Below are 26,309 nucleotides of genomic sequence, written 5' to 3'. Positions count from 1 at the left end.
CTTTTTAGATTCACTGTCAGAGAATACACAGTAATTTTGGAAATGAACAATAAGTAGTTTGAAGCTCTAAAAACACTTGTTACTATCCAGGAAATTTCGGTTACTTTCTGTGAACATGAGCTGTTTTTAGCACTACTTAAGGCTCATGGAAGGCAGCCTTAAGCCAGTGACTCACCCCAGGTCCCATGGGAAAACCATCATATGAGCTAGAGAAATCAAGTTCTAAGAGTCTGCATTTATCCCTGCTTTTTCAGAGGACAGTAGATCTCTAGATTGGAGGGGCAGCCGGTGCTCCACTCATGGCCTGTGCCCCAGTCCCTAGGGAGGAGTAAAGTGTGAGTGTTCTCTGGTCCTAAGGGTGCACAGCCTCTGGCACACAGAGGACTAGGCTCCTTGGTTCTTTGGTGGCCACCCCACTGAGTCGTGTCTCCGCTGGCTTTTCTTTATTTACTCATTCTAGTTGTTTCCATGTCCTCTCTGTCCTGTTTACAGCTGAAATACAGTAGAAGTCTCTTTATTCTGTATTTTGGGGTAGGATTGAAAGGAAAGGCCAGTGTTTAATGAAAACACTTTGAAACATTTAGTATTGAAAGTTAAAAGATCAAAAATGAAAACTTTTTTTCTGTTAATCTAAGAGACATACTAGAGGAGCCTCAAATAAAGACATCCCTTTGCTGAAAATCCAAATTTATGCTGTTTTGATAGCCTATAAGGAAAAGAAAAAGAAAAAACAAACAAACAACAACAACAAAACAGTTGTTCTACCTATTTAACATTCAAGAAAGAAGAGGCTGAATTGACAGTTTCCCTGAATGTTAGAATAAATATAGTCTCCCAACTGTATGCTTCATTGAGTCTGGTTAATTTCAGTATGTGAATTTTTTTTATTATTATAATTTGCAAGTCCCTCTAATGAAATTTTAATTTGAAATTATGATTAGGAAATGAAAAAAAAGAGGTTAGAAACATGCTTTGAGGTTATGCTTACAAATGAGCTACAGTCCAGAACTTCACATCCTATTCGATTGGTCATAAATTCTGATTTCCATTGTGTGCACTCCAAAGAACTGTTACTAATTTGTTTCTCAGGTGAGAGACTACCCTTTATATCATTTAATCAAAGCACAGTCACAAAAGAAAATGGGAGAAGTAGCAGAAGCAATTAAAACTCTGCACATGGCAATGAACCTACCAGGGATGAGGAGAAGCAGAGCTTCCTCGAAATCCAAGCACAGAACCGAGGTGGATGCCAGCCATCGGTTATCCATCTTTCTGGAGTTGGTGGAGGTTCACCGCTTAAACGGAGAGCAGGTACATTGACTAAGATTGGAGGATCGCTATGTGTGTGTGCTTGTGTGTATGCATTTGGACTAACTCCCTACTTTTGTATGTAACATGGAATATATAGATACATATTTCTAGTTGAATAATTTTCTGCATATATGTATGTAATATAGAGAAGTCCCTTGACCAACTGTCAAATTTCATTAACTTATTTTTCCTTACTTTTCACTAAAATGTGGATTCTGCAAGTACCTGGAAGTTAAATGTTATTTGCTCCTGGATGACTTTCTCAGTGCGCCTTTGTTGGCCACCATGAAGTGCAGTCATGTAATTTATTGTTCTCTTCCAGAATAATGGCAGGGATTTTTTATTCTGGTTGTAAACAAACAAACAAACAAAACAGCCATTTAATTAAAATTTATAGTCTCACCTGGTTTTAATCTCTTTAAATTTGCAGACTTTTCATAAAAATGTATCAGTTTATTTTTAAATACCATGAATGTCCTGACACGTATTATTAGTCGCTGTGTTTCAGAGGTGAGTCCTCTCTTCGGGTAACTCCTTGCCTATTCTGAACAGCCTTTCATTTTTTGTTATAGCATGAGGCAGCAAAGGTTTTACAGGATGCCATTCATGAGTTTTCTGGAACTTGTGAAGAATTACGTGTCACGATTGCTAATGCAGACCTGGCTCTGGCCCAAGGAGATACAGAGCGTGCACTAAGCATGCTCCGAAATGTCACAACGGAACAGCCTTATTTTATAGAGGCCAAAGAAAAAATGGCAGATATTTATTTGAAGCATAGGAAAGAGAAAATGTTGTATATCACTTGTTACAGGTAAGCAGTTCTTTGCATCCCACAGTTCCCTCCTGAAATTAACCCACATGCTTGCTTTCTAGACCTGTCATGCATGCCACAAATTCTTTACAAATCTTTGTCTGGAAGCAACCATCTTCCTCCTGCCTAGGACTGTTCTCATCAACAGGTTTACCCTAAAGCAGAGCTACAGTTGCTTCAGTGTGTGGCCCCTAGTTTCTCAAATTTCCTCATCAAATGCTCACTTTAGATATGATCTAAATCAAAAATTTAGATTGTTTGGGGAAAGAAAAAAACAAGGGTTAGATGTACTCTGATAACATTATACAGCAGGGATCCAGGGAGTAGACAGGCATATTTATTAATATGTGGTGTATCTGCTGTAGAAGAGAAAAATATGTTAATGTGCTGCAGGCTCCAAGGTGTGGATTCACCTTTTCTTTTGTGAGTGAGCATAGCTTTGATAGTTTTGTCAAACTGAGGCTGTAAGAGGTACTGGGACACACATGCATAGGTCGCTCTTCCTCAGCACAAACGAAACAGTAATTACACAGACACACTCAGTGTGTGGCTGAAGTGAATAGACAAGTCAGCCCAGCTCATCAGTATTGTTCTAACCAAGAACCTTGCTCAGATTCTTGGTAAGTGCTGAGTGTTCAGAGAAACCGGCGCCTTCTGTTGGGGGTGGGGAAGCTTAAGTGCTGGAGGTAAGAGAGCCCAGTATGGTGGTTTGTAGCATTAAGCAGCCTGAGGCAAGAGGATTGCTGTGAGTGAATTTGAGAGAAGCCTGCCCTATGTATGTTTCAGGCCAGTCAGACTTTGTAGTCAGTTTCTGCCTCTAGAAAGCAAAACAAGGCCTGTGGTAGCACATGCCTTTAACCCCAGCAGTTCGGGAGGCAGAGGCAAACAGAGCTCTGGTTTCCAGGCCAGCCTTGTCTACAGAGTCAGTTCCAGGAGAGCCAGGACTGCACAGAGAGACCCTGTCTCAAAAAACAAACCCAAAAGCAGAAAAGCAAACAAAACTCAAAAGGTTTAGTTTCTTCTAGATGTGCTGTGAAGTAGTAATGAAATGTATGGTTTGTTTCAGACAAATCTGATACATTTGCTATAGACATGAACTCTTGGCATCATGTGTAAAGTTGAAGTGATAATTACCATAGATGTTTCAGTCAGTTAAACAAGATATATTTAATACTGCACAACAAGCCCAACAAAGAGTTGTAAAGTTGTAATTGTAGCACACTGAACAGTGAAGCAGGAAGACTTTGTTAATCTGATTGCTGCAAATAAATAACGCAGCAGATATGGAAGCAAAAGACCTGGCATTCTTAAGTTAGTTCATCATATAATTTTTCCTTGAAGATGAGAGCCCAGGTTGTACAGAGGGACAGTACAATCTATTCCTCCTGGGAGGGAGTCCTGGGACAGGAGAGTTCATGTTTGCTGTCTCCCTTTACTCTGCTCCATGCAGGTCACAAAATGGAAAGAGTTGATGAAAAGTGGATTTCAGTATAGGAAATGTATACATGTACAGCATGTGGCTTTTAACAAGATTCCATGCCTGGCTATATCCTGAGGGCCACCCTGTGCTTGAGTTTAATAAGCTGACGTCTTATCTTACTGGTTTGTAAATGTTGCCTGTTTTCAGTATACTGAGTCGTATTGGTCTAATTCCAGAGAAATTGCTGAGAGAATGCCCAGCCCCCGCTCTTTCTTGCTCCTCGGTGATGCATACATGAACATTCAAGAGGTAAATTTTCTAACTCTACAGAACTCAGATTTAAAAACAAAACAAAATTATAGAACCCTGAAATAAGTGTAACTGTTGGTTAAATGGAATTTTACTTTTTCATCATGTTTAATATTTGAGTTTCGATGGTAGCAATAAAAGATTAGCTTCTATAGTATTTTTAAAATCTTGACTTTAATTCAATGATTGCCCTATATCCAATCGAGTTGGTCCTAGAAGTATGGGAGTGTCCTCTAAACAGAGAGGTGGAAAGGGATTTATTGACTGTTATAATGACTGCCTAGAATGATCATTGTGGGTCTAATTACAATGAGGATTATCTGGCCAATTTAAGGTCACTTAAATTGTATACTTTTATATTGTTCAATATATACGTTCTTAAAACATTGTTCTTTAATGGGTTCACTTAAACTGCTTGTTAAAGTTTGCCGTTTGTCTCTTGACAATGTTAGCCTGAAGAAGCCATAGTGGCCTATGAGCAAGCCTTAAATCAGAACCCCAAAGATGGAACACTGGCAAGGAAAATTGGGAAAGCCCTTGTCAAAACTCACAATTACTCAAAGGTAAGTGCTTCCAGTGTGTGATACACCTATTGGGTCAGGTTGATAGAGACCTGCTGTAGTTAGAAGCCTTCAGCAGCCATCATCCACAGCTGGGTGAGCAAACTGATATTTGTGTCAAGTTAGATTTTCCTGGTGACTCAGTTTCTCCAGTGCTGCACTCTGTGGAGATTGTTTTGATGCTACCTTTACTTTAAGTATCTTATATCTCAGCCAGGCAGTGGTGGTGCACACCTATAATCCCAGCACTCTGGGAGGCAGAGGCAGGCGGATTTCTGAGTTCAAGGTCAGCCTGGTCTACAGAGTGAGTTCCAGGACAGCCAGGGCTACACAGAAAAACCCTGTCTTGAAAAAAACCAAATCCAAAAAAACCAAAAAAAAACAAAAAACAAAAAAAAAAAAAGGATCTTATATTATCTGATCTTTGCAACCAGATAATGGCCATAAACTCACTAGTATCACATTGTGTACTATACAGTGTAATATAGTGTAGACATTTCCTTCTTGCTGTGCCAGTGTGGTCAAGCTGTGTGCTTCAAGGCAGTTGTTCTGTAGTTGTTGTTTCTAGTAAGGATAACCAATCTTCCTTGACTGTGTACTCTTTAGCTATTCCTGGTCATTGTTAAGTTTATGTGTGCCAACTAGGAAAGCAGATGCACTTGAGAAAGCTTGCTTACCTTAGAATAATCTCTGGAGAAATATATTTGCCAAGTACAATTCATTATCCCTTTATTGTTTAAAAAAAAAAAAAGATGCGAGTTACTATGTGGTCTGTGATTCCTAAGAAAAGTGGCATACTTAACTGACAGCAGGGGTACGTGCTTTATAGATTATTTCCAGGTACAGATATGCCTTATGCCTTATGCCTTAGCTGTATGAAGTCTCTGTGCTTTCTTAGACCTAACTGACATGGACTTTGACTAGGCAATCACCTATTATGAAGCTGCTCTGAAAAGTGGACAGCAGAATTGCCTTTGCTACGACCTGGCCGAGCTCCTGCTGAGACTGAAGCTGTACGAGAAAGCAGAGAAAGTTCTCCAGCATTCTCTAGCTCACGAGCCTGGTATGCAAGTCTTTCTGATTAGAAAAAAAAATTACGTGATAAACCTGGCCTATTTATTTTTATAATAAATAATTATATATTGATGTTCTCAACAATTTACATGTGGTTGGCTGTATAAGTTCATCTGCATTTTCCTTCATTCAGAATTCAGTTCTACCAAATGGGTGGACTTTAAGTCTAATGACAGATTTAATAAATACTCCATTGTTTTATAAAAAAGAACAAATTATAAAATTCCCAAAATAATATAAATAAGTCATATGTAAATCACAATTACTGGTATTTAAGCACATCAACGCTTTTATAATCTTTATCTTATAAAAATTTCACATTTTTTAAAAAAAGAATTTGGGCATCTTGGGAGGCTGCAGAGGTAGTACCACAGTAACGTGCTTCCTTGAAGACCTAGGTTTCCATCCCCAGCACTGACACTAGACAGGTTTTCAGAAGCCTGGCACACTATGTACCTGTCCTCTCAAAGATAAAGTAACAGCGACAGGACTCCTGCTTGATCCTGGCCAGTTACTCTGACCGAGTTACTCAGGTCCAGAATCAGTGAGACCCTGTCGCAAAGGTTAGGGTGGCCTGACATTGGCTGTGCCCTCTCATCATACACACATTCACACACAAAAATATGTCAGACATTATAAAAGTATAATAATACACAAATCAGCTATTGTTCCATAAATTCTGCTTATTCTCTTCTTATCACATTCCATTTAGGTAGAGTGTGATTAAATATATATTCTCTGTGTATTTGTATTTTATACAAATATGGTCATTGTGATTTTCCTATTTAATAAAATTATTACCTACTCAGCAATTTTATCCATATAGAATGTGAGGAAATATATGCTGATACCAGTACATTCATACTATCAGCAATACTGTTTTATAACTTGGTAACATTTTTAATTTTACTGGTATTATTAAGCATCTATTTTGCTTTGCCACATTCGTACCATAAGCTACATGACAACTAATACGCTTCTATCTTAATCCTTGGTTCTTAAGTTTGTTTACATTAATCTACTTTTGGGTTTGTAGTGTGTGTTGCAGGGTTGCACACATGCCATTGGGTAGGCAGGTGCTGAGGTCAGAGGGCAGCTTGGGAAACGTGGCCCAGTGTTGAACTCAGGTTGGCAGGCGGCTTGGCAGCGCCTTTACTGCTGAGCCGTCGCTCCCAACAGTTGCTTATAGTTTATAAGAATAAAGTGCTGGAAAAACATTTATGCTTTTACAATTTTCCAATATTTTCACATATTTTTACAAGTATCCAGTGTCTATTTTTTAAGATTTTTAAAAGATTTTTAGTAAAATGCAGTGCTTATTTATTACTTATGTCAGAATTTAGAGATTGCTGAAGTAAGTGAAAGTTTTGCTCTCTCCCACTCACTAGAGAAAACTGCAATTAACACCTGCGTACTTCCCAAGCTAGCCTACTCCCGTCTCTTCAGATGCATACACAGTTACAGTTAACATTCAAACGTTCAGGAATCCACAGACCCAGCCAACCATGGATCAAATAAATATTTCAAAGAAAAGCTGTTCTTGCTCTAACCATATAGAGACATTTTTCTTGTCACTATTTCCTAGCTAGCACCCTAGAAGAGCTATTCGTGTAACGTTACACTGTGGTGGGTGTTATCAGTCATCTAGCAATGATTGAAATGCTGTCAGAGGAAATGTGCATGTTGTTTGCAAATACAGCATCACCTTCATGACAGACTTGCATACCCATGGATTTGGGTATTGACCCAATGTGCTTGAAGCCAGTCAGTCCCTCAGGAAACAGAGGGACAGCGGTACACACTAGACTACACATGACAGGTTATACATATGTACATGTATACAGTTTATATATACAGTTGTATATGTGCACATATACAATAGGTTATAGTATATGTGAAATTCTGTAGTGGTGAATTTCTGTCTTATAATTTCTTTCCTTATTTGCAAATACAGCCCTCTATTTCAAACATATACATGCTAGAATATATTACTTGCAGAGTATTAGTATTGATTAGTATTTGAAGAAAAATAAGAAAAAACTGAAATAAGTTTTTGGTTTGTACACCCTGTGTACTTACAAGAATTGAATCTTGCTTTATTCTCTTGTCTTGTTTTGCCTTGTAGGAAGGATGATTGCACTCTATGCTCGGGCTAACCTAGATTTCATGCCAATCCTCCTCTCAGCTGCCTAAATTCATGAGCCACCTTGACTAAAAGCTTATACTTTCCTAAAGATAAACATGCCCAAGTACTGTGTAGCAGTCGTTGTGAGACTACAACACAGCCCTGCTTTAATACGCACCTCTGTGATGACTGTGGTTATCTTTACTACTTATGGATCACAGTCTGCTTTAATGTGTCCCCTTGACCCTTAATCCTTTGCCTGCTGATCTGATAGGTAATCTTGCTGGGGCTGGTAGTTCCTTACCAAGTTTATTTATTGTGCCTGATCATCCTTCTTTGATTTCTAAGTTACTGTATTTAAAAAAACTTTCCTAGTCAGTGTTAGAAAACTCTTTTAAGATGTTACCTAGCCTTTTTGATTGTATTTTTAATTAACTTTAAACCACATAGGTGTTCTTTCATAGCATCTTCAAAATGGATAGTCAATTTAAATTTAGTTGTTTTATTCAAATATCACCTTTCTTTCTTAATAGATACCTAATAAATATTTAATATATGACTCTGTAAGAAACTTAATTTCATTCCATTGTTGCGGGAAATATTAAAAATAAGACCAGCAGGCTTCCTGCACGACTACCGGCAACTCTCTGCCCTGGCACAGTCCTGCCGCTGTCCCTATGCCCCCACCCCATAACCACAACCACAACCACACCCACACCCACACCCCCTCACAGGGACCAACCGCTGTGTTCCCAGCTCTGCTTTACTTGTCTCTGGCTCTACTAGTTCCTTCTCAGCCATAAACCCCTGTCATCGGCGGTCCCACATTCCAATAACCAAGTACATCAAAACTCTTGAAGCTTATAATTAACCAATGAGAGTTTTGTATCAATAAATTCTCAATTCACAAGATGCCAATACAATAATTTCAGAACCAATTGATAATGATAAAGCTACCCACCTAGATTAGACAAATTATCCCAATTATTCTAACCTCTATGATATCATAACCCTAACTGTGGCTATTTAAAGCCAAGCTGGTTCAGGTTCTCCTTCCTGTCTATCTACTGCCATCTTGTCTTCTCTCCTCTCTGTCTCTGCAATTCTTAGCTCCTCCTCCCTTCCCTGTCCAATCACAGGCCTCCTGCTGCACTAATTTGTTAATGTAATTAGACAGAGAAAATCCTGTCACATTCCATTGATTTCCTTTTGCTACCACTGTGTATGTTTCCATCTGTAAGAGGAGTCTACCCTAATCTTCCTAATAACCCCAAATGGTCTTAGTTTAGCTTTAGTAAACTTGACCCATAAATCCTCCCAGTTATGGATATATTTAGTGTGTGATTTCTTCTGTCAAATCTCGCTAATAAACACAAAAAGGCCTAAGTTGTAGGGAAAGATATAAGTATGTATTTTATATATGTTTCCTGTGTTGTGTTTGTGTAGGAAATGCTCACTGAATGTTTGCTGAATACAGCCTGAAGCATACTCACACCTTCACACACATTTCGTATGTTATTGCTTTAGTTAGCTTTAAACTGTCCCTATTTTTAAAGTCAGTAACCTACAGCTCACAGCTTCCTTTTTCCACAGCTAATAAAGACTAATATCTGGCTTCTTACAGAGGCCTTTAACTTACCCTGGAGAAACCTAAGTTTCTGATGCAGCTCCCCAGTGTGGTGTCCATGGAACCCTCCTCTCATTTCTTTTCATTCTCATCCTTTTGTAGTTGGTAAGAATCAAACTCTTGGCTTCTACCTCATTATGTTCAAGCAGCTGATGGCTCCTCTCTGAGTCTCAGCGTTCCCACTACTCTGCTTCTGCTTTCTATCCCCTTGTCTCTCCTGGACTAGGATGGAAGCTGGCTGACCCACCTGATTCTGTCCTCTGCTGCACACTTCTGCTACAGCCTCTGAATCCAGGAGTAATCTGAAACTTTTCAGAATAAATCCAGCTACCTTCTTTTATAGCCCCGCCTACTCTGCCCCTCTAATTGGGCCAGAGCAAAGACAATGGCTACCGTGGGCTTCCACACTTACTATAAAGTAACTGTGACAAAACCACCATCTTTGGAAATTTATTCATGCTAGACTGTTTTTGTTACCGAGACTTGTTAATTAAATTCATTATAAAATAAAACACTCCTTTCCGGTTGAAATGTTAAACAAGTTAATGAACCAGTAAGATGGGGCAGCTAGTAAAACCACTTGATGCCAAGCCTAATACCCTGAGATTTAACTCCAGGACCCACATGAAAGAAGGAGAGAACCAATTCCTACAAGCAGTGCTCTGACCTCCACAGGTGCAAGATGTATAAAGAAGTTTGTACTGTTTTATTTTAATGCCTTCAATAGATATCTTTACACAAGGAAAATTTTCAGTCTTGTTATGAGTGATGGGATTACCTACTAATAAATATCTAAGAACAAATGCTGGTTACTGTGCAGTTCTCTACATTTTCTTAAGTCAATTACTATTCTAAATCCTTTTTTTAAAGATTTGGCTGTACTGTAACTGTCTGAAATTTTATGTTATTCACTCTAAATATCTTTTAAAGACCTTTTTAACACAGAGAAATACAGATATTTCCTTGAGATGACATTATCCCCTTTGCATTCCATTCTTAGTAAATGAGTTGTCGGCTCTCATGGTGGATGGGCGCTCCCAAGTCCTTCTAGCAAAAGTTTACTCTAAAATGGAGAGACCCAGCGACGCAATTGCCGCATTACAGCAGGTACAGTGTGGATGCCTCTGGGCAGAGGGCGGAAAATACTCTCTGTTGGCCCAATACTTACAGATTTATCAAAGCAAATAATGATTCAATATCTAAAGATGGTTTAATTTTGAAACCATCGAAGCCTCAAAACTTCCTTTATAGAAACTATTTTTTTAATTCAACAACTTTAATAGATTTCACACTGATCGTTTAAATTTTCCTCTTTTGTCAATTTAGGTCATGATTTTAAAAATAATGTGTTCAGTTGTCAAGCACAATGGCATCTTCTGAATGCCTCTGTCTACCATGAAAAGGTATCTTTCATAGACTTGATATTTTTAGTTTTATTTGCCTTCCATTTTGATAATCACACAAAGGCTTATTCTGGTTAATATTATTAATGAATCACATTCTGTTCCTCTGGCTACCTTGAATGGTTACTTGCTTTTAAACTACACGAGGCCAATTAGAATTTTTTAAAAGCAGTTTCCTTCTTAATTATATGTACATGTTTTTAATGGCTTTAACAAAAATTTTTTTTTAATTTTTTTTATAAACATAAATTGTTGCAGACTTGAAAATGAAAACCAAACCACCAGGGTCTGGGACAGCCAGGTTTGGGGACCATGTCCTGACTTCTGTAGTTGCACTGTGCCGGCGCCATACTTTGCCTGAGCCAATCATTTGAGCTTTGTTGACGTTTGCTTCTGTTCTCAGTACCGATGAGTTTGAGAACTAGTTTCTGTGGACATTGGTGTTGGGTTTCTGGCAGTAGGGAGTGGTCAGCATATTCCAGTGCCACTGTTGACTTTGTGGAGGTGGCACATGCCATGGCTCATGTGTGGCAGTCAGATAACTGTGGAGTGAGTTTTTGTTTTACTTCTGTACCTCTCCGTCAGGATGAGCCTGACAGAGTTGCTACGAAAGCACTTTGCTCAGGTTACCATCGCTCTGCCTGACTCTGCTTCTTTGTGGTTCTTGTTTGCACAGAATATGTTTCCACGTTCAGTGTCCATTTCCTTACAGTGAGGATCTGAAGGCCAACGATCAGTACTTTATATGTGCTCTGAAAATTTTTTTCTGTTAATCTGTTCACTGGGACATTTTTTTTCCCATTGGGACATTTTAATTTATTACCAGTTCTAGTAGCACAAGTTTATAGTTCCCACAATTTGTGAAACTGGGAAGGAAGAAACCCCAAGTTGAAGGCCTGCTTGGGGTACATAGCAAGATGAAGTCCAGCCTCCAAGATGAACCTACTGAGATGTTCTCTCAAAATGAAAAATAGACAGCTGCATGCATGTAATTCTTACAAAGCAAATATTTCATTTGCTTGCACACAGCATTAATATAGATTACATTTGGACTTCTGTCTACCATCTTACAACTGGTTTTTCATTTTGAAATTTTAAAACTTCATGTTCTCTTTTCTTGACTTTCGTTTCGTTTTGGGTTTTTTGTTTGTTTGTTTGTTTGTTTGTTTGTTTCAGTTCATTTTCCCTTCATGCTCCGTTATTCGTGCCTTGTTCAGTGTTCTGTGGGAGTTGTGTGGACTGTGGTGCATGCTCTCGGCTTACCCTTCTCCTTGACTCCAGCTCTGCCTTTCCCATCCTGTCTCTCATCCCTTTCAACCTGGCTGCTTGACATTTTATTGATAGTTAACACCACACAATTCATTTCACTCTGAAGCCAAACAAAGACTCCTTCGTACAAGTAGGTAATTATGTAATAACTCAGCATATTCTGTAAGTACAGCTATACATACATGTTTTCTACCACCTGTACTTTTATTTAATAGTTTCTTTCATGTTCTACCAATTGTCTACTTCTCCCTATAATCTCTAATTATTTCTTAGTTAATTTTTTTTATTTATGTGTATGCATGTGTGCCTGTTTGTCTATATATGCATCTTGAGCATGCAGGTGCCATACATGGAATCTAGAGGAAAACATTTGTTCCCCTGGAATTGGAGCCTTTGGCAGCTGTGAGTCACCTGATGTGTATGGCAGTGTCTTAGTTACGGTTTCTATTCCTGCACAAACATCATGACCATGAAGCAAGTTGGGGAGGAAAGGGTTTATTGAGCTTACACTTCCATGCTGCTTTTCATCACTAAAGGAAGTCAGGACTGGAACTCAAGCAGATCAGGAAGCAGGAGCTGATGCAGAGGCCATGGAGGGAATGTTTCTTACTGGCTTACTTCCCCTGACTTGCTCAGCCTGCTCTCTTATAGAACCCAAGAGCACCAGCCTAAAGGTGGTACCACCCATAAGGGGCCCTCCCTACTTGATCACTAATTGAGAAAATGCCCCACAGCTGGATCTCATGGAGGCACTTCCCCAACTGAAGCTCCTTTCTCTGTGATAACTCCAGCCTGTGTCAAGTTGACACACAAAACTTGCCAGTATAGGCATGAACTGAACCCAGGTGTTCTGCAAAAAAGCAAGTACTCTTAACCATTGAGGGCACGTCTCTTCTGTCCCTGATTTCCAGATATCTAAATATATAGTATTTAGATATCTACAGTACGTTCTTGTATATTACAGAATTATCATAAGAGGTTTTAAATCTTGCAGAATCCACCATCACTGGTGAATATTTTATTTGCCTGTGTCACCTGATATAATCTAGCATTCAAACAGTGCAGCACAGCTCAGCAAAGCTAGTTTCCTCCTTACCAGGGTCCATGATGCTACCAACTGTAGCTCCCTTACCTTTATCCACAGCCATTGAGTCTCAAAACTTTAAGCTGTTAATTGGCACAGATAATTGAGGTATGATGGCAAAGGTCTTCTGGAATACCAATTTATGACTTAGCAGTGATTAAGCAAATGGCATCCTCCCTGGTGTGACCATCTGCTCCTGACAGTACACTACATGCAAAATCGAATGGCTAGAAAAGGAAAGGCAAGACACATCGAGATGGCTTAACACAGGAGTAAGGTAGTTGGCTGCAAGTCACCACATAAGCAATCTGATGCCCCGAGGCCTCACGGTAGGGTAGAGAACTAACCCCCACATGTACACCCTTCCCGCCCAAGAAAATAAAGCAGTAGATCTAATAAACAAACATTAAGAAAGAGATCTGAGACTTAGCCATTGGTAAGACTTGAGTACTTTTCTTCTGTTACCTCATCCCAGAGAAGCACACAAGGCATCTCTTATGCCTAGTTTCCTCTTGCTTAGGACTGACAGACTATAACAGCTGTTCCTGTCTGTCCTTCACTGATCTTCCTATTCCCTGTATGAATCAATCATTTCTTCTGAAAGTGTTAACTACTCTGTGTTTGAGAGTGTGCAGGCCCAGTGGGTTCTTACTTAACTTTTGCCTCTTGTCCATTATCTGTTGACTGCACAGCTTAATTCTGGATAAGATTTCTAATGCATAGATTATAGACACGCACATCCCTCACTATCTCTGGCTCATACACACACACACACACACACACACACACACACATTTATAAATGAGTTTCTCCAAATAACGAAACAATTGAGATGCACAGTGGTCCACTATTTGCCTTTCTGGAAGTTTAGATAATGTAAAGATAAAACTTAGATTACATAAATTTCATATCTTTTAAAAATCTTTTAGTTTATAAAAATTATTCAAATCACAGAACTTCTGAATATGGAGCCACATCAAAATGACTCAGCAGGTTGTATTTATATATGTGTGTATTTATACATGTATGTAACAATAAAAACAAGAGACTTTAAGCATGAAAAGATGCTGAATTTTGTCAAATGTTTTTTCAGCATCCAATGAAATGACCATGTGGTTTTTTTCTTTGAGTTTGTTTGTGTAGTGGATTGCATTGATGGATTTCCGTATATTGAACCATCCCTGCATCCCTGGGATGAAGCCCACTTGATCGTGGTGGATGATTGTTTTGATGTGTTCTTGGATTCGGTTGGCAAGAATTAATTATTGAGTATTTTCGCATCGATGTTCATAAGGGAAACTGGTCTGAAGTTCTCTTTCTTTGTTGGATCTTTGTGTGGTTTTGGTACCAGCATAATTGTGGCTTCATACAAGGAGTTGGGTAGGGTTCCTTCTGTTTCTATTTTGTGGAATAGTTTGAAGAGTATTGGTGTTAGGTCTTCTTTGAAGGTCTGATAGAATTCTGCACTGAAACCATCTGGTCCTGTGCTTTTTTTTTTTTTTTTTTTTTTTTTTTTTTTTTTTTTTTTTTTGGTTGGAAGAGTTTCTATGACCCCTTCTATTTCTTTAGAGGTTATGGGGCTGTTTAGGTGATCTATTTGATCCTGATTTAATTTTGGTATTTGGTATCTGTCTAGGAAATTGTCCATTTCCTCCAGATTCTCCAGTTGTGTTGAGTATAGGCTTTTGTAGTAGGATCTGATGATTTTTTGAAGTTCCTCAGTTTCTGTTGTTATATACCCCTTTTCATTTCTAATTTTGTTGATTTGGATACTGTCTCTGTGCCCTTGGTTAGTCTGGCTAAGAGTTTATCTGTCTTGTTGATTTTCTCAAAGAACCAGCTCCTGGTTTTGTTGATTCTTTGTATGGTTCTTTTTGTTTCCACTTGATTGATTTCAGCCCTGAGTTTGATGATTTCCTGTCTCCTACTCCTCCTGGGTGAAGTCATTAGGGAAATACAAATCAAAACAACCCTGAGATTTCACCTCACACCAGTCAGAATGAGTAAGATCAAAAACTCAGGAGAAAACAGGTGCTGGCAAGGATGTTGAGAAAGAGGAGCACTCCTCCACTGCTGGTGGGATTGCAAATTGGTACAACCACTTTGGAAATCAGTGTGGTGATTCCTCAGAAAACTGGGAATGATACTTCCAGAGGACCCCACTATACCACTCCTGGGAATATACCCAGAGGATTCCCCAGCATGTAATAAGGATACATGCTCCACTTTGTTCATAGCAGCCCTATTTATAATAGCCAGAAGCAAGAAAGAAGCCAGGTGTCCCTTAACAGAGGAATGGATACAAAAAATGTGGTATATATACACAATGGAGTACTATTCAGCCATTAGAAACAATAAATTCATGAAATTCTTAGACAAATGGATGGAGCTGGTTACCTCATCATACTAAGTGAGGTAACCCAGTCTCAAAAGATCAATCATGGTATGCACTCACTGATAAGTAGATATTAGCCTAGAAATTTGAAATACCCAAGACATAATCCACATATCAAATGATGTCCAAGAAGAATGGAGGAGTGGCCCCTGGTTCTGGAAAGGCTCAGTGGAGCAGTAGAGGACAATACCAGAACAGGGAAGTGGGAAGGGGTGGATGGGGAAACAGGGGGAGGGAAGAGGGCTTATGGGACTTTCAAGGAGTGGGGAGCCAGGAAAGGGGAAATCATCTGAAATGTAAATAAAAATATATCGAATAAAATAAAAAAGAAAAGAAAAGGGAGCCACCAGTTTGAGTGGGGGTTGAATACAAAAGGAGCTGGTGGGGGGAAAAGGAAGAGTGAAGTTATGTAATCATTTTAATTTTAAATGTTTTAATAAAAAATAACTTAAAATAGATATAAAAAATAATACTCCCTACCTAGTTATTTCACAATAAAATAAAGATGCAAGAGTAACTGGTAGTGTGCTTCATAGGCTTTACAATCTGCAGGCATAGTTTCTGTTGGTAGCAGTATCATGTGGGAATTTACAAATTAACATTTCTATACTCAGCTGGTGATTCTGATAGTCAAGTTTTCAGAGTATGTCTGTAGAGCAGATTTTTAAAGGTACAAAGTAGACGCTTCTAGACTATCACATGCTACTGAGATTATAAGACAAAGCAATATTGCATTATTAGGTTTTGGTCATGGGAATCATGACCACCATCAAAGACTTCAAACCTATGTGTGTTTGGAATAGCTGCTATGGTTTAACTGTGTCTCTTAGAAAGTATGTGTTAGAAATTTAGTTATTAATAAACAGAGCTGGGACTTCTACCTATGAAGGATGTTTAAAATGTTCGCCATCATGAGTGGATTAACTTAGACTAGGAAAAAACTTAAAGTTTCTTATCAGCCTCCTACTCCCTGATTGTCTCACCTTCTGCCATAGGGTGGCACAGAGGAAGAAGGCCCTGGCTTGGTACTGTGCCTTCCTGGTATTGACATCCCAGCCGCTGCAACATTGATACATTTCTCTTTTATAAAATAAAAAAAGAGGGCGGTGTTATTAATAAGATGGGTAAGCAGCCATAAACTGAGGCTACCTCCAAGGTTCAACTCATTAAAGAGAGCTCTCCTCAGGCAGTTGCCATGAGCCTCTGTAGCAAATACTGTTTGTACTTCCTTTTTCCTCTTTTCTTTCTTACTGGGGACAATTTTATGTCTTTCTATGTATATGTATATGCACATGTATATGTATATGTATGTGTGTATACATATATATGTGTGTGTGTACATGTATATGCATATATAAACACATAGATACCTATGTATATAACAAAAAAACAAACACATATGCAGTGTAAGCAAAATTAAAATTTCATGAAAGAAAATTACTCTTTGCTGTATATAATTTAGATGCATGTTTTATGACTAATTTCATTTCTAAAAGACTGTTATAACCCTCTAAACTGGTGATTCAAAAATGAAAATTTTAAATGTTATAAATCATATACATCAAATATAAATTGTCAACCAACATTTTGACAGGCATCCTTGAAGCAATGCCCTATGCCCAGCTTAATGTGTGGTGTACAGTAGGTACTCAGTATTTGCTAAATGTGTCAGCATGAATGATTGTCAATAACTTATGGCTAGATTGTACTTGTTAAGCACTAAGGAAGGCATTCTCTCACTTATTAATGCCCTACAGAACAGAAGTATGACCCAAAATCATCTTTTCTAATCCAACAGCCTGTTGAATATTCTTATGCAAATTAGGATACCTCAATCTACGGTGCCTGTGCATAGCATAGGTCCATGTTTACACATCATGAGATTGATTACCCATCATGAGATTGATTACCCATCACTAGACCTTTAGGTTGCCTCAAGGAGTTTTGGGTTCTTGGAATCATTTCTTTGTTCATTTTTATATCTTATAACACCAATATGTCTTCTTTACTAACTATGATAACTAGCTGTGTGTTTTGTTTCCTTCCTGTGTGAATGAATCATTGATACCTTCCCAAGATTGGAAAAGATTAAGTTCAACAGTCTTGTTGGTTTTTAGTATTGGCATGTTTTAGAAAAATACTTAATTAATTCATAAACTATCAACATGTAATGTACTTGTTACTTGTAATCTACCAATATTGAGTTTTTATTACATTATATTTAGCATTTATAATTATTTACCAATAATATCTAAGGATCTTCCTAATTGTTCCATCACTGTGCTCCCTTTGTGATGATTTTTTTTTTCTGTGTTCAGCCCTATAGCGTAGGAAAAGACTCAATATTGCAGTTCTTTGGTTGGACAGATACTGCCTGCTGGCTTATTTGCAAGTAGCTCCTTGTTTGAGATCTTTAAAAGGCTCTTTTTGCTGGGCAGGAGGATTGGCTTGTTCTGTCACAGACCACCAACACTCATATAAATCTTATAGTACAAATATACTGTTATGTAAACTGTTGAAAATGGCATCTTTTCCTTTCCCAGTTCTTTCTCGTGTTTTAACGCTTGCTTTTTTCCAGGCTCGAGAACTGCAGGCTCGGATATTGAAGCGAGTTCAGATGGAGCAGCCAGATGCAGTTCCTTCACAGAAACACTTTGCAGCTGAAATTTGTGCAGAGATTGCAAAACACTCTGCTGCTCAGCGAGACTATGAAAAAGCAATTACATTTTATAGAGAGGCCCTGGTTCATTGTGAAACAGATAGTAAGGTCAGTACTGTTGTAACAAGGGTAAATACCTTTATTCCAGGTACCATCTAATTTGCTCAGATGTAGAAGCCCTATTGCATTATTAATAAAAAAGATTTGAAAATAAATGCAGCAAAAAACGAGTTTAAAAAGGCAATCATGTTTGTGGAAAATTTAGAGGGTGCATGTGGAGCTAGGAGAGAATCTGCACAGTACAGTGCTTGTCATGCCTGTGCCTGGCTCTGCGCTCAGTCTCCAGCAATGCAAAACCAAAGAAAACAACCTAGTGGTGCTGAACGTTGGAGGACTGCAGAGCCAGCACATCAGTGAAATGCTTACCACACACACACGAGGAGCCCAGCTGATCCCTCGCATTCACCAAGAGGCTGTAAGGAGCTGGGCACAGCAGCACACACCGGCCCACACTAGTGCGGCAGACAGGAGGAGGAGTGCTGCAGCTGCTGGGCAGTCAGCGTCTGTCTCAAAACATGTGATGAGCTAGGCAGTGGTGGCGCACGCCTGTAATCCCAGCACTTGGGAGGCAGAGGCAGGTGGATTTCTGAGTTCAAGGCCAGCCCTGTCTACAGAAGGAGTTCCAGGACAGCCAGGGCTATACAGAGAAACCCTGTCTCTAAACCAAAACAAGTGATGGAAAGTGATAGAGTACTACACCTAATGTTGACCTCTGGCCCCACCCCTGCACAGGAGCACCAACATCTACACACATAAACACACACATATGCACTCACAAAGATACACAGTTTGTAGTGGAATAAGTAATATAAACCAAATCTACAATTTCTTTACCTTTAATATCCATCTCTATTTTAATAGTGTATAGCTGTTTTTCAGTCCCCGATATCTCAGGGTAGGTGGTTGGATTCAGTTAGGTAAGCAGTGCCAGTGCCGTACATGTACTCCAGCATCTGTATATCAGTAGTTCCTTGGTGCTGGGACTGTGAAAGGGACGTTAGTGACTCTGGGCACTGATGGCATAGCCTTTGCTAAGGCATACACAAGCAGGCACCTTTTCAGTGGTGGCTAAGAAAGTGAAACACTGGTGCTCAGAAGCAAGTCTTAGCAACTGTCTACCTAGCTGACCCTTTTCATTTTCCTAATGAGAAAGCATGTTTAGAGGTCCTTTCACAGAAGTTTGCACTAAAATCCTGTATGCTGCTTTAAAATCAGCAACACCTTTTGTCTCTGGTGAGTTATCACCTGCCTGTCTGTCTTTTCCTGCAGAGACAGTAGCGAAGACTGCTCCAGTCTCTCATCTTGTGTGCTGTGCATGGCATTTTTGTTGCAGTAACATTCAGACAAAAGTTTAATTTCACCCAAACAGTTTCTCACTTTATTTTGAAACCAGTTTCTGACTATTCCTGGTTTTGCTGCCTAGATAATGTTGGAACTGGCACAGTTATACCTGGCCCAAGAAGACCTTGATGCCTCCCTGCGGCACTGCGCACTGCTTCTCCAGAGGGACCAGGACAATGAACCTGCCACCATGGTCAGTTGAGTTGTATTTTCTGTGAGGAACGTTCACTTTTTATCCATAGAGCTGTTACTAGGTGATGAGGTCTTGCTATTATTTGCTTTTGGAAGAGTGATGTATTTCTAACATGGGCACAGCAGAACGTCTGGACTCACAGGAAACAACAAGAACAAAGCCTTGTGTCACTGTGCCACTCTTGGTTGCCTGTTTCCCACTTTTGGTTTGTTCTTACATGGGTTGAACCTTCTTTCAGCTTTTAAATATCTTGCACGGGGACATTGCATACGGCTCATTTAAGCTCACTAGTACAACTAAGTAGTGTGTAAGGTGTCTTGGCACATGGAAAATCTTGGCAGGTCTTGCATGTTTCACATTTAAGATATGCAGGACTTAAGCTTGTTTTCCTTCCTTTCATGGTCACTTGAGTGTGCTGAGGCATGTCACTAGAGTAGCACAATGGAATCCTAAACGCCTCTCAAATGGTTTCTAAGGATTCTGCTCCCCATTTGTATGTATAGTGTAAAGGGACCAGGGGTGTGCACCTCCCTCAGGGCAGTGCCCTACATCAGAGGCATGGGGTCTCCAGAGCTGGCGTTGCACGTGGTTGTGAGCTGCCCCTAGTGGGTGCTGGGAATTGAACTTGGGTCCCCTGCCAGAGCAGTGCACTCTTGTAAACACTGAGCCATCTCTCCAGGCCTTCACATTTGTTTTCATGCCACTACTTGAAACTTTTGGGGGACTAAAAATTGTGAGCAGAGCATTTGATTTGCATGCTTGATTAATTTTTATAAATTTCTGTTCCTCCTGTTTTTTCATAAATATCATTATAGTGCTAAATCTTCACTAAATGACTACACTTTGTAAAAAATGTGTGATGCTGTTTTTAGAACCTGCCTATCTTTACAGTTGATGGCTGACCTCATGTTCAGAAAACAGGACTACGAACAAGCAGTTTTTCATTTGCAGCAGCTTTTAGAACGAAAACCAGGTAAATGCACACTGACTAATTCTTCAGATATAATCATCTTCCTGTCTCCTTAGGTTGTATTTGTTTTGCTTTTTTATCTTGTAAACTGCTGGGGAAGAAGTAGTGAATTGACTCCGACTCTGTTAGTCCCACATTTGGGTCTAAGTAGTTCAAGTAGCTTTCAGGGGAAACCCCACTATCTGTTCATCTCTTGGTGACTTGTGAGCACAGCCTGGATGGGTTGTCTTGCAGTCAATCCCCTGTGTTACTTCAGTGACCAGCACTCCAGCTGTCTCCTCAGACTTCGAGCAACCCTGCTGCTGCCCTCCGTCCTCTTACCCGAATCCTTGCACTCCAAACTGAGAGAGTCCCCATTCCCAGTCCCCAACACCACACTCCCACCTCATCCTTCCTACGTGTGATTCCGCTTGTCCCTGGCCTTTCCCTGTGTGCACTACACACAGCCCCGTGGCCACCTTTACTCCATGGATTCTCCTCTCTGGTGTCAGTTTCCCTGATCAGCACACAGCCCTGCAGTGATAACTCTCAGACACATTAATCATGTTCTCCTACTCCCTTTGCCCAGCCCTACCTTTATTTCCTGCTAAGCCCCCATCATTGTTTGCCTTCGTTTTGTTTTCTCATTTCAAACTCGGTTTTTATTCTCTCTCACTGTTCTGTTTCTTATGGAAGAATTATCTAATCTTTCTTTCTATATGTTCTTTAAAGAATATGAACCTGAATCTTGAACCTGGTGAGTAGGTTCAAGCTGTCATTGGCCATGTTGCGCTCACACATTAGTTTCTAGTAGAGAAGCCCTCTTGTGTCACGTGGGTCTCCTCTCTACTAGGTTTTCATTACTTAACAACTGCATTTCTTGCACTCAGTTGATTGTTAATTGAGTTAGGCCACTTGCCGTTTTGGAGCATTTGTATACAACTATGTTTTTTCTTTTCTACAAGTATATATTAATTGTGCAAAGTAAGAGGTTTTGTTATGACAACTTTATATGTATACAATGTGAGTTCATCATACTCATTTCTGTTAACCTCTTCTGTTGCCCTAATACCTTTCCTCTCTCAAACAGCACCATTTTTACTTTCATGATTTTTAAAATATGTGCTTTGATGCTTATGTGTGATAGAAAGATGGGGAATATTGGGGGAGAGGGCCTTGTGGATACTAGAGGGCAACTTCGAGCATCAGTCTCAATAAGCTGCCCATCTCTTTAGAGACATGGTGTTTCACTGGGCAGGAACTCACGGATTAGACTGACAGGCCAGTAAGGCCTAGGGATCCTCCTCTGTCTGTCTCCCTAGCACTGAGCTCATGGCCTTATGCCATCACTTCTTACATTTTCACATGGGTTTGAGAGATGTGAGATAACTCCCTGTACCCTGCTTATGTGTCTTTATTTTAAATCTATTCATAATGTCAATGTAAAGACAATGTAAGGCCATGTGCTTCAGCAGTACTGAAAGACCTGGACCCACACCCGAGGCTTGCTGCATGTTTTTCTCAATCTTGCCTATTTTGTCTTCCTTCTTTCTCTTTCTCACTATGTATTCTAAAATATATCACCCTTGAGGATGCATTGAGGATCTTGCTTTCTGCTTGGCCCAGGACTACAGGGGTCTTAGATCCAGAATGGTCCATGCTAAAGAAAATTCCAGGTGAAAGTGGGATAATATGACCATCCTAACCCTGTATCATGTTCTTAATAAATAGCTCTTTGTTACTTAAGAGTATTTGATAAGACACACATGAATATAATGAATATATACCATCTATATATTTGTCCTCTCTGCTACTGTATACTTTTAAAAGTCAGTAATAGCATGCTCCTTTTAAATCCCTGATAGACACAGGCCAAGCACATAGTGTAGAATCAATGATTATTGATTGAATGGATCTATGGATGACAGGATGGGAGTGGGCAGAGAGCAGAGTTCTCTCTGGCTGCTCATATCTTTCTACTCAGGTAGCAGTGAGGTTTTCAGGTTAGAACAGGGAATGTTGAGAGAGTATTGGAAATTTGAGAAAAGAGAAGAATATTTGCAAAGAAAATTTGAATGAGTGAATTCATTAGAGAATACCTTGATTGTATCATTCATCCAGTAATCACTGAAAGGATTGCTGTCAGTTCTTAAACTTGCTACAGCTGAGTTAACATTTTTATTCACATGACCCTTTTTTTCTCATAATGTATGCTTTATTCCTGATAGGACTTAACTACTTATCTACCAATTTATTTTGTGTGATTTCTTCTAAAACAGACCCATGAAGAGTGATTTCATGTGTGCATTGTTGATCATGTCCAGTAGCATAACTTAAATTGTGACTGTATTTAGCTTATTTTAGAGGTTAAGAGCTGGAGCAATAATGTAGTTAAGGACATTTGGTTCCCAGAAACTCATGTCACATAGCTAACCACCTGTAAGTCCAGTTCCAGGAAATCTAATGCCTCTGTCCTGGAAGACACCTCACACACACACACACACACACACAAACAGAGAGAGAGAGAGAGAGAGAGAGAGAGAGAGAGTTAGAGTTAAAAACCCTTAAGAAAAGAAGTGTACTATCCAATTTTTTTATACTTGAAAGTGCCAGTTATATCTGCTCTCAACATATTGTACATTCTCTCAAATTTTTCCAATCATGCTGACTTTTCTCCTTTTTGTTTTAATTAATTAACAATTACCCTAGTTCTGTCTGCTTAGTTGCTAAATAGCACAGTCAGTCTGTCATCTTCTTCTGACCCACTTCCACAATTAGTAAATACCTTGTCACCTCACCTGTGCTTCCAGCCCTGGGAATTTGCTGCTGCTGGAGGTCATGTCATCAGATCAGTATTCAAACCCATAAGCTAGCCCTTTGCCCAGAGTTGGTTCATGCTTAGAGTGAAGCCTAGCATTATAGCATGATTTTGGAATGTCATGGCCTGGGTTAGCCTTCTGCTTATATCTTCAGTCCTCTCCCTGCTCTTCAGCAGCGTCGAGGTTGCTGCGCACCCCAGGCTACACCCTGCTTGGTTGTGTGCAAGCTGTTAGCTACCGGGAATGCCTTTGTCAGCATTGCCTGGCAGTGTCTGACCCCATCCCTGGTGCTGCTCAAAGGTCAGCTCTTTGAGGAGAGCACTCTGGCCTCTCCGGTGCTTTGTACTTCCGCAGCCCTGAACTCCTGGGCTCACATCTCCCACCCACCTCTTGGGCAGAAAAGAAAGGGCAGCAAGGTGTGATCAGGATGGCTCGTCACTCCTGCACCTGTGCGGCTCATGAGCTTTGCTTCTCCTTGGCAAATGTGCCCATATTAGAAATATGTGCTGTGGTAGCTGTCCATCAATAAAACCGTACCCGCTATGTTTACCATATGATATATTGCCATTTTCAAAAATGAAACACTTCATTCTCCAAATGCTATGGCTAATGAAAAGACAATGTAGTTTAGTCTCTCTGAGATCATTATAAGCAATTATAATTATATTACAATCATTTTAAGAAAAATGAGTCATTTTTTACATACAGATAGTGTACTTGTTATCACAGTGATAAAAAATAAGGCCAATTCTGAATTCCCTTTCCTGGTTCCTTTTCTTTGTAGTGATACTAAAAGGCAGAATAAACAAAAAATACAGATGTAAAATTAGGTTTAGAGAGGACAAAGGATTTGGTTGTTTTCACATATGTAACTGAATAGAAAAAAAAAAAACTTCCAAAGTTCTCTCCCTAATTTTTTATTCTGATAAAATGTGTAACATAAAAATTACCATATTACCCATCTCTAAGCATCCAGTTCGGTGGCATTAATATGTCCGCATTGCTGTGTAAGACATGGTTATCCATCCATCCTAGATATGTCTAAACTGTAAATCTGCAGCTCAGTTCCTTCTACCACTTTCCATTTTACTTTCTGCCTCTCTGATTCTTAGCAAGGCTAGGTGACTGATGGGCTATCCCACAGCATTTGACCACGTGTCTGACTTCTGTTGCCTAGCATAGTCTTCAGAGTTCATCCCATTGTCATATTAAAAGTTTGCTTACATTTTTGAGTCATTAATGTTTTTTCTTAATTTTTATTTATTTATTTATTTTTAATTTATTAACATATCAAGTGTTATCCCCAAACCTAGTCCCCACTGGAAATCCCTTATCCTATCCCCCCCTGCTTCTTTGAGGGTGTTCCTCCACCCACCCACCACTCCCCCTTCCCACCCTCAATTCCCCTACACTGGGGTTTCTATTGAACCTTAATTGGACCAAGGACCTCTCCTCCCATTGATGCCTGACAAGGCTGTCCTCTGCTACATAGGCAGCTGGAGCCATGTGTATTCCTTGGTTGGTTGCTTAGTCCCTGGGAGCTCTAGGGGTTCTGGTTGGTTGATATTGTTGTTCTTCCTACCAGGTTGCAAACCCTTCAGCTCCTTCAGTCCTTTCTGTAACTCCTCCATTTGGTGTCCCACACTCAGTTGTTGGCTGCAAGCTTCCAACTCTGTATTTGTAAGACTTTGGCAGGGCCTCTCAGGAGACAGCCATATCAGGCTCCTTTTGGCAAGCATTTCTTTTTTTTTTTTTTCTCTCTTTTTTTTTTTATTCGATATAATTTATTTACATTTCAAATGATTTCCCCTTTTCTAGCCCCCCCACTCCCCGAAAGTCCCGCAAGCCCCCTTCTCTTCCCCTGTCCTCCCACCCACCCCTTCCCACTTCCCCGTTCTGGTTTTGCTGAATACTGTTTCACTGAGTCTTTCCAGAACCAGGGGCCACTCCTCCTTTCTTCTTGTACCTCATTTGATGTGTGGATTATGTTTTGGGTATTCCAGTTTTCTAGGTTAATATCCACTTATTAGTGAGTGCCTACCATGATTCACCTTTTGAGTCTGGGTTACCTCACTTAGTATGATATTCTCTAGCTCCATCCATTTGCCTAAGAATTTCATGAATTCATTGTTTCTAATGGCTGAATAGTACTCCATTGTATAGATATACCACATTTTTTGCATCCACTCTTCTGTTGAGGGATACCTGGGTTCTTTCCAGCATCTGGCAATTACAAATAGGGCTGCTATGAACATAGTAGAACATGTATCCTTATTACATGGTGGGGAGTCTTCTGGGTATATGCCCAGGAGTGGTATAGCAGGATCTTCTGGAAGTAAGGTGCCCAGTTTTCGGAGGAACCGCCAGACTGATTTCCAGAGTGGTTGTACCAATTTGCAACCCCACCAGCAGTGGAGGAGTGTTCCTCTTTCTCCACACCCTCTCCAACACCTGCTGTCTCCTGAATTTTTAATCTTAGCCATTCTGACTGGTGTAAGATGAAATCTTAGGGTTGTTTTGATTTGCATTTCCCTAATGACTAATGAAGTTGAGCATTTTTTAAGATGCTTCTCTGCCATCCGAAGTTCTTCAGGTGAGAATTCTTTGTTTAACTCTGTACCCCCATTTTTTAATAGGGTTGTTTGGTTTTCTGGAGTCTAACTTCTTGAGTTCTTTATATATATTGGATATTAGCCCTCTATCTGATGTAGGATTGGTGAAGATCTTTTCCCAATTTGTTGGTTGCCGATTTGTCCTCTTGATGGTGTCCTTTTTGGCAAGCATTTCTTAACATACACAGTAGTGTCAGAGTTTGGTGACTGTATCTGGGATGAATCCCCAAGTGGGACAATCTCTGGATGGCCTTTCCTTCAGTCTCTGCTCTGCACTTTGTCTCCATA

General features: G+C 39.7%; 1 protein-coding gene across 3 annotated transcripts in view; it reads left to right on the top strand.

Annotated features, from left to right (window-relative positions):
* Positions 1-26,309, top strand: part of Ttc21b (tetratricopeptide repeat domain 21B) — a 71,905-nt gene that overhangs the window by 26,676 nt on the left and 18,920 nt on the right. For all 3 annotated transcript variants that reach the window (XM_052182606.1, XM_052182605.1, XM_052182604.1), the window contains 9 exons: positions 1,090-1,311; positions 1,884-2,122; positions 3,779-3,851; positions 4,304-4,414; positions 5,336-5,474; positions 10,238-10,344; positions 17,967-18,155; positions 19,531-19,641; positions 20,533-20,614. In XM_052182606.1, the coding sequence (XP_052038566.1) occupies positions 1,090-1,311; positions 1,884-2,122; positions 3,779-3,851; positions 4,304-4,414; positions 5,336-5,474; positions 10,238-10,344; positions 17,967-18,155; positions 19,531-19,641; positions 20,533-20,614 (1,273 nt within the window). The remainder of the gene's footprint in view (positions 1-1,089; positions 1,312-1,883; positions 2,123-3,778; positions 3,852-4,303; positions 4,415-5,335; positions 5,475-10,237; positions 10,345-17,966; positions 18,156-19,530; positions 19,642-20,532; positions 20,615-26,309) is intronic.

Source organism: Apodemus sylvaticus, chromosome 5 (genome assembly GCF_947179515.1).
Source record: "Apodemus sylvaticus chromosome 5, mApoSyl1.1, whole genome shotgun sequence".
NCBI classification, from domain to species: Eukaryota; Metazoa; Chordata; class Mammalia; order Rodentia; family Muridae; genus Apodemus; species Apodemus sylvaticus.
The sequence above is the reverse complement of the archived record's forward strand: the minus strand, read 5'-3'. Positions and strand labels throughout refer to the sequence as shown.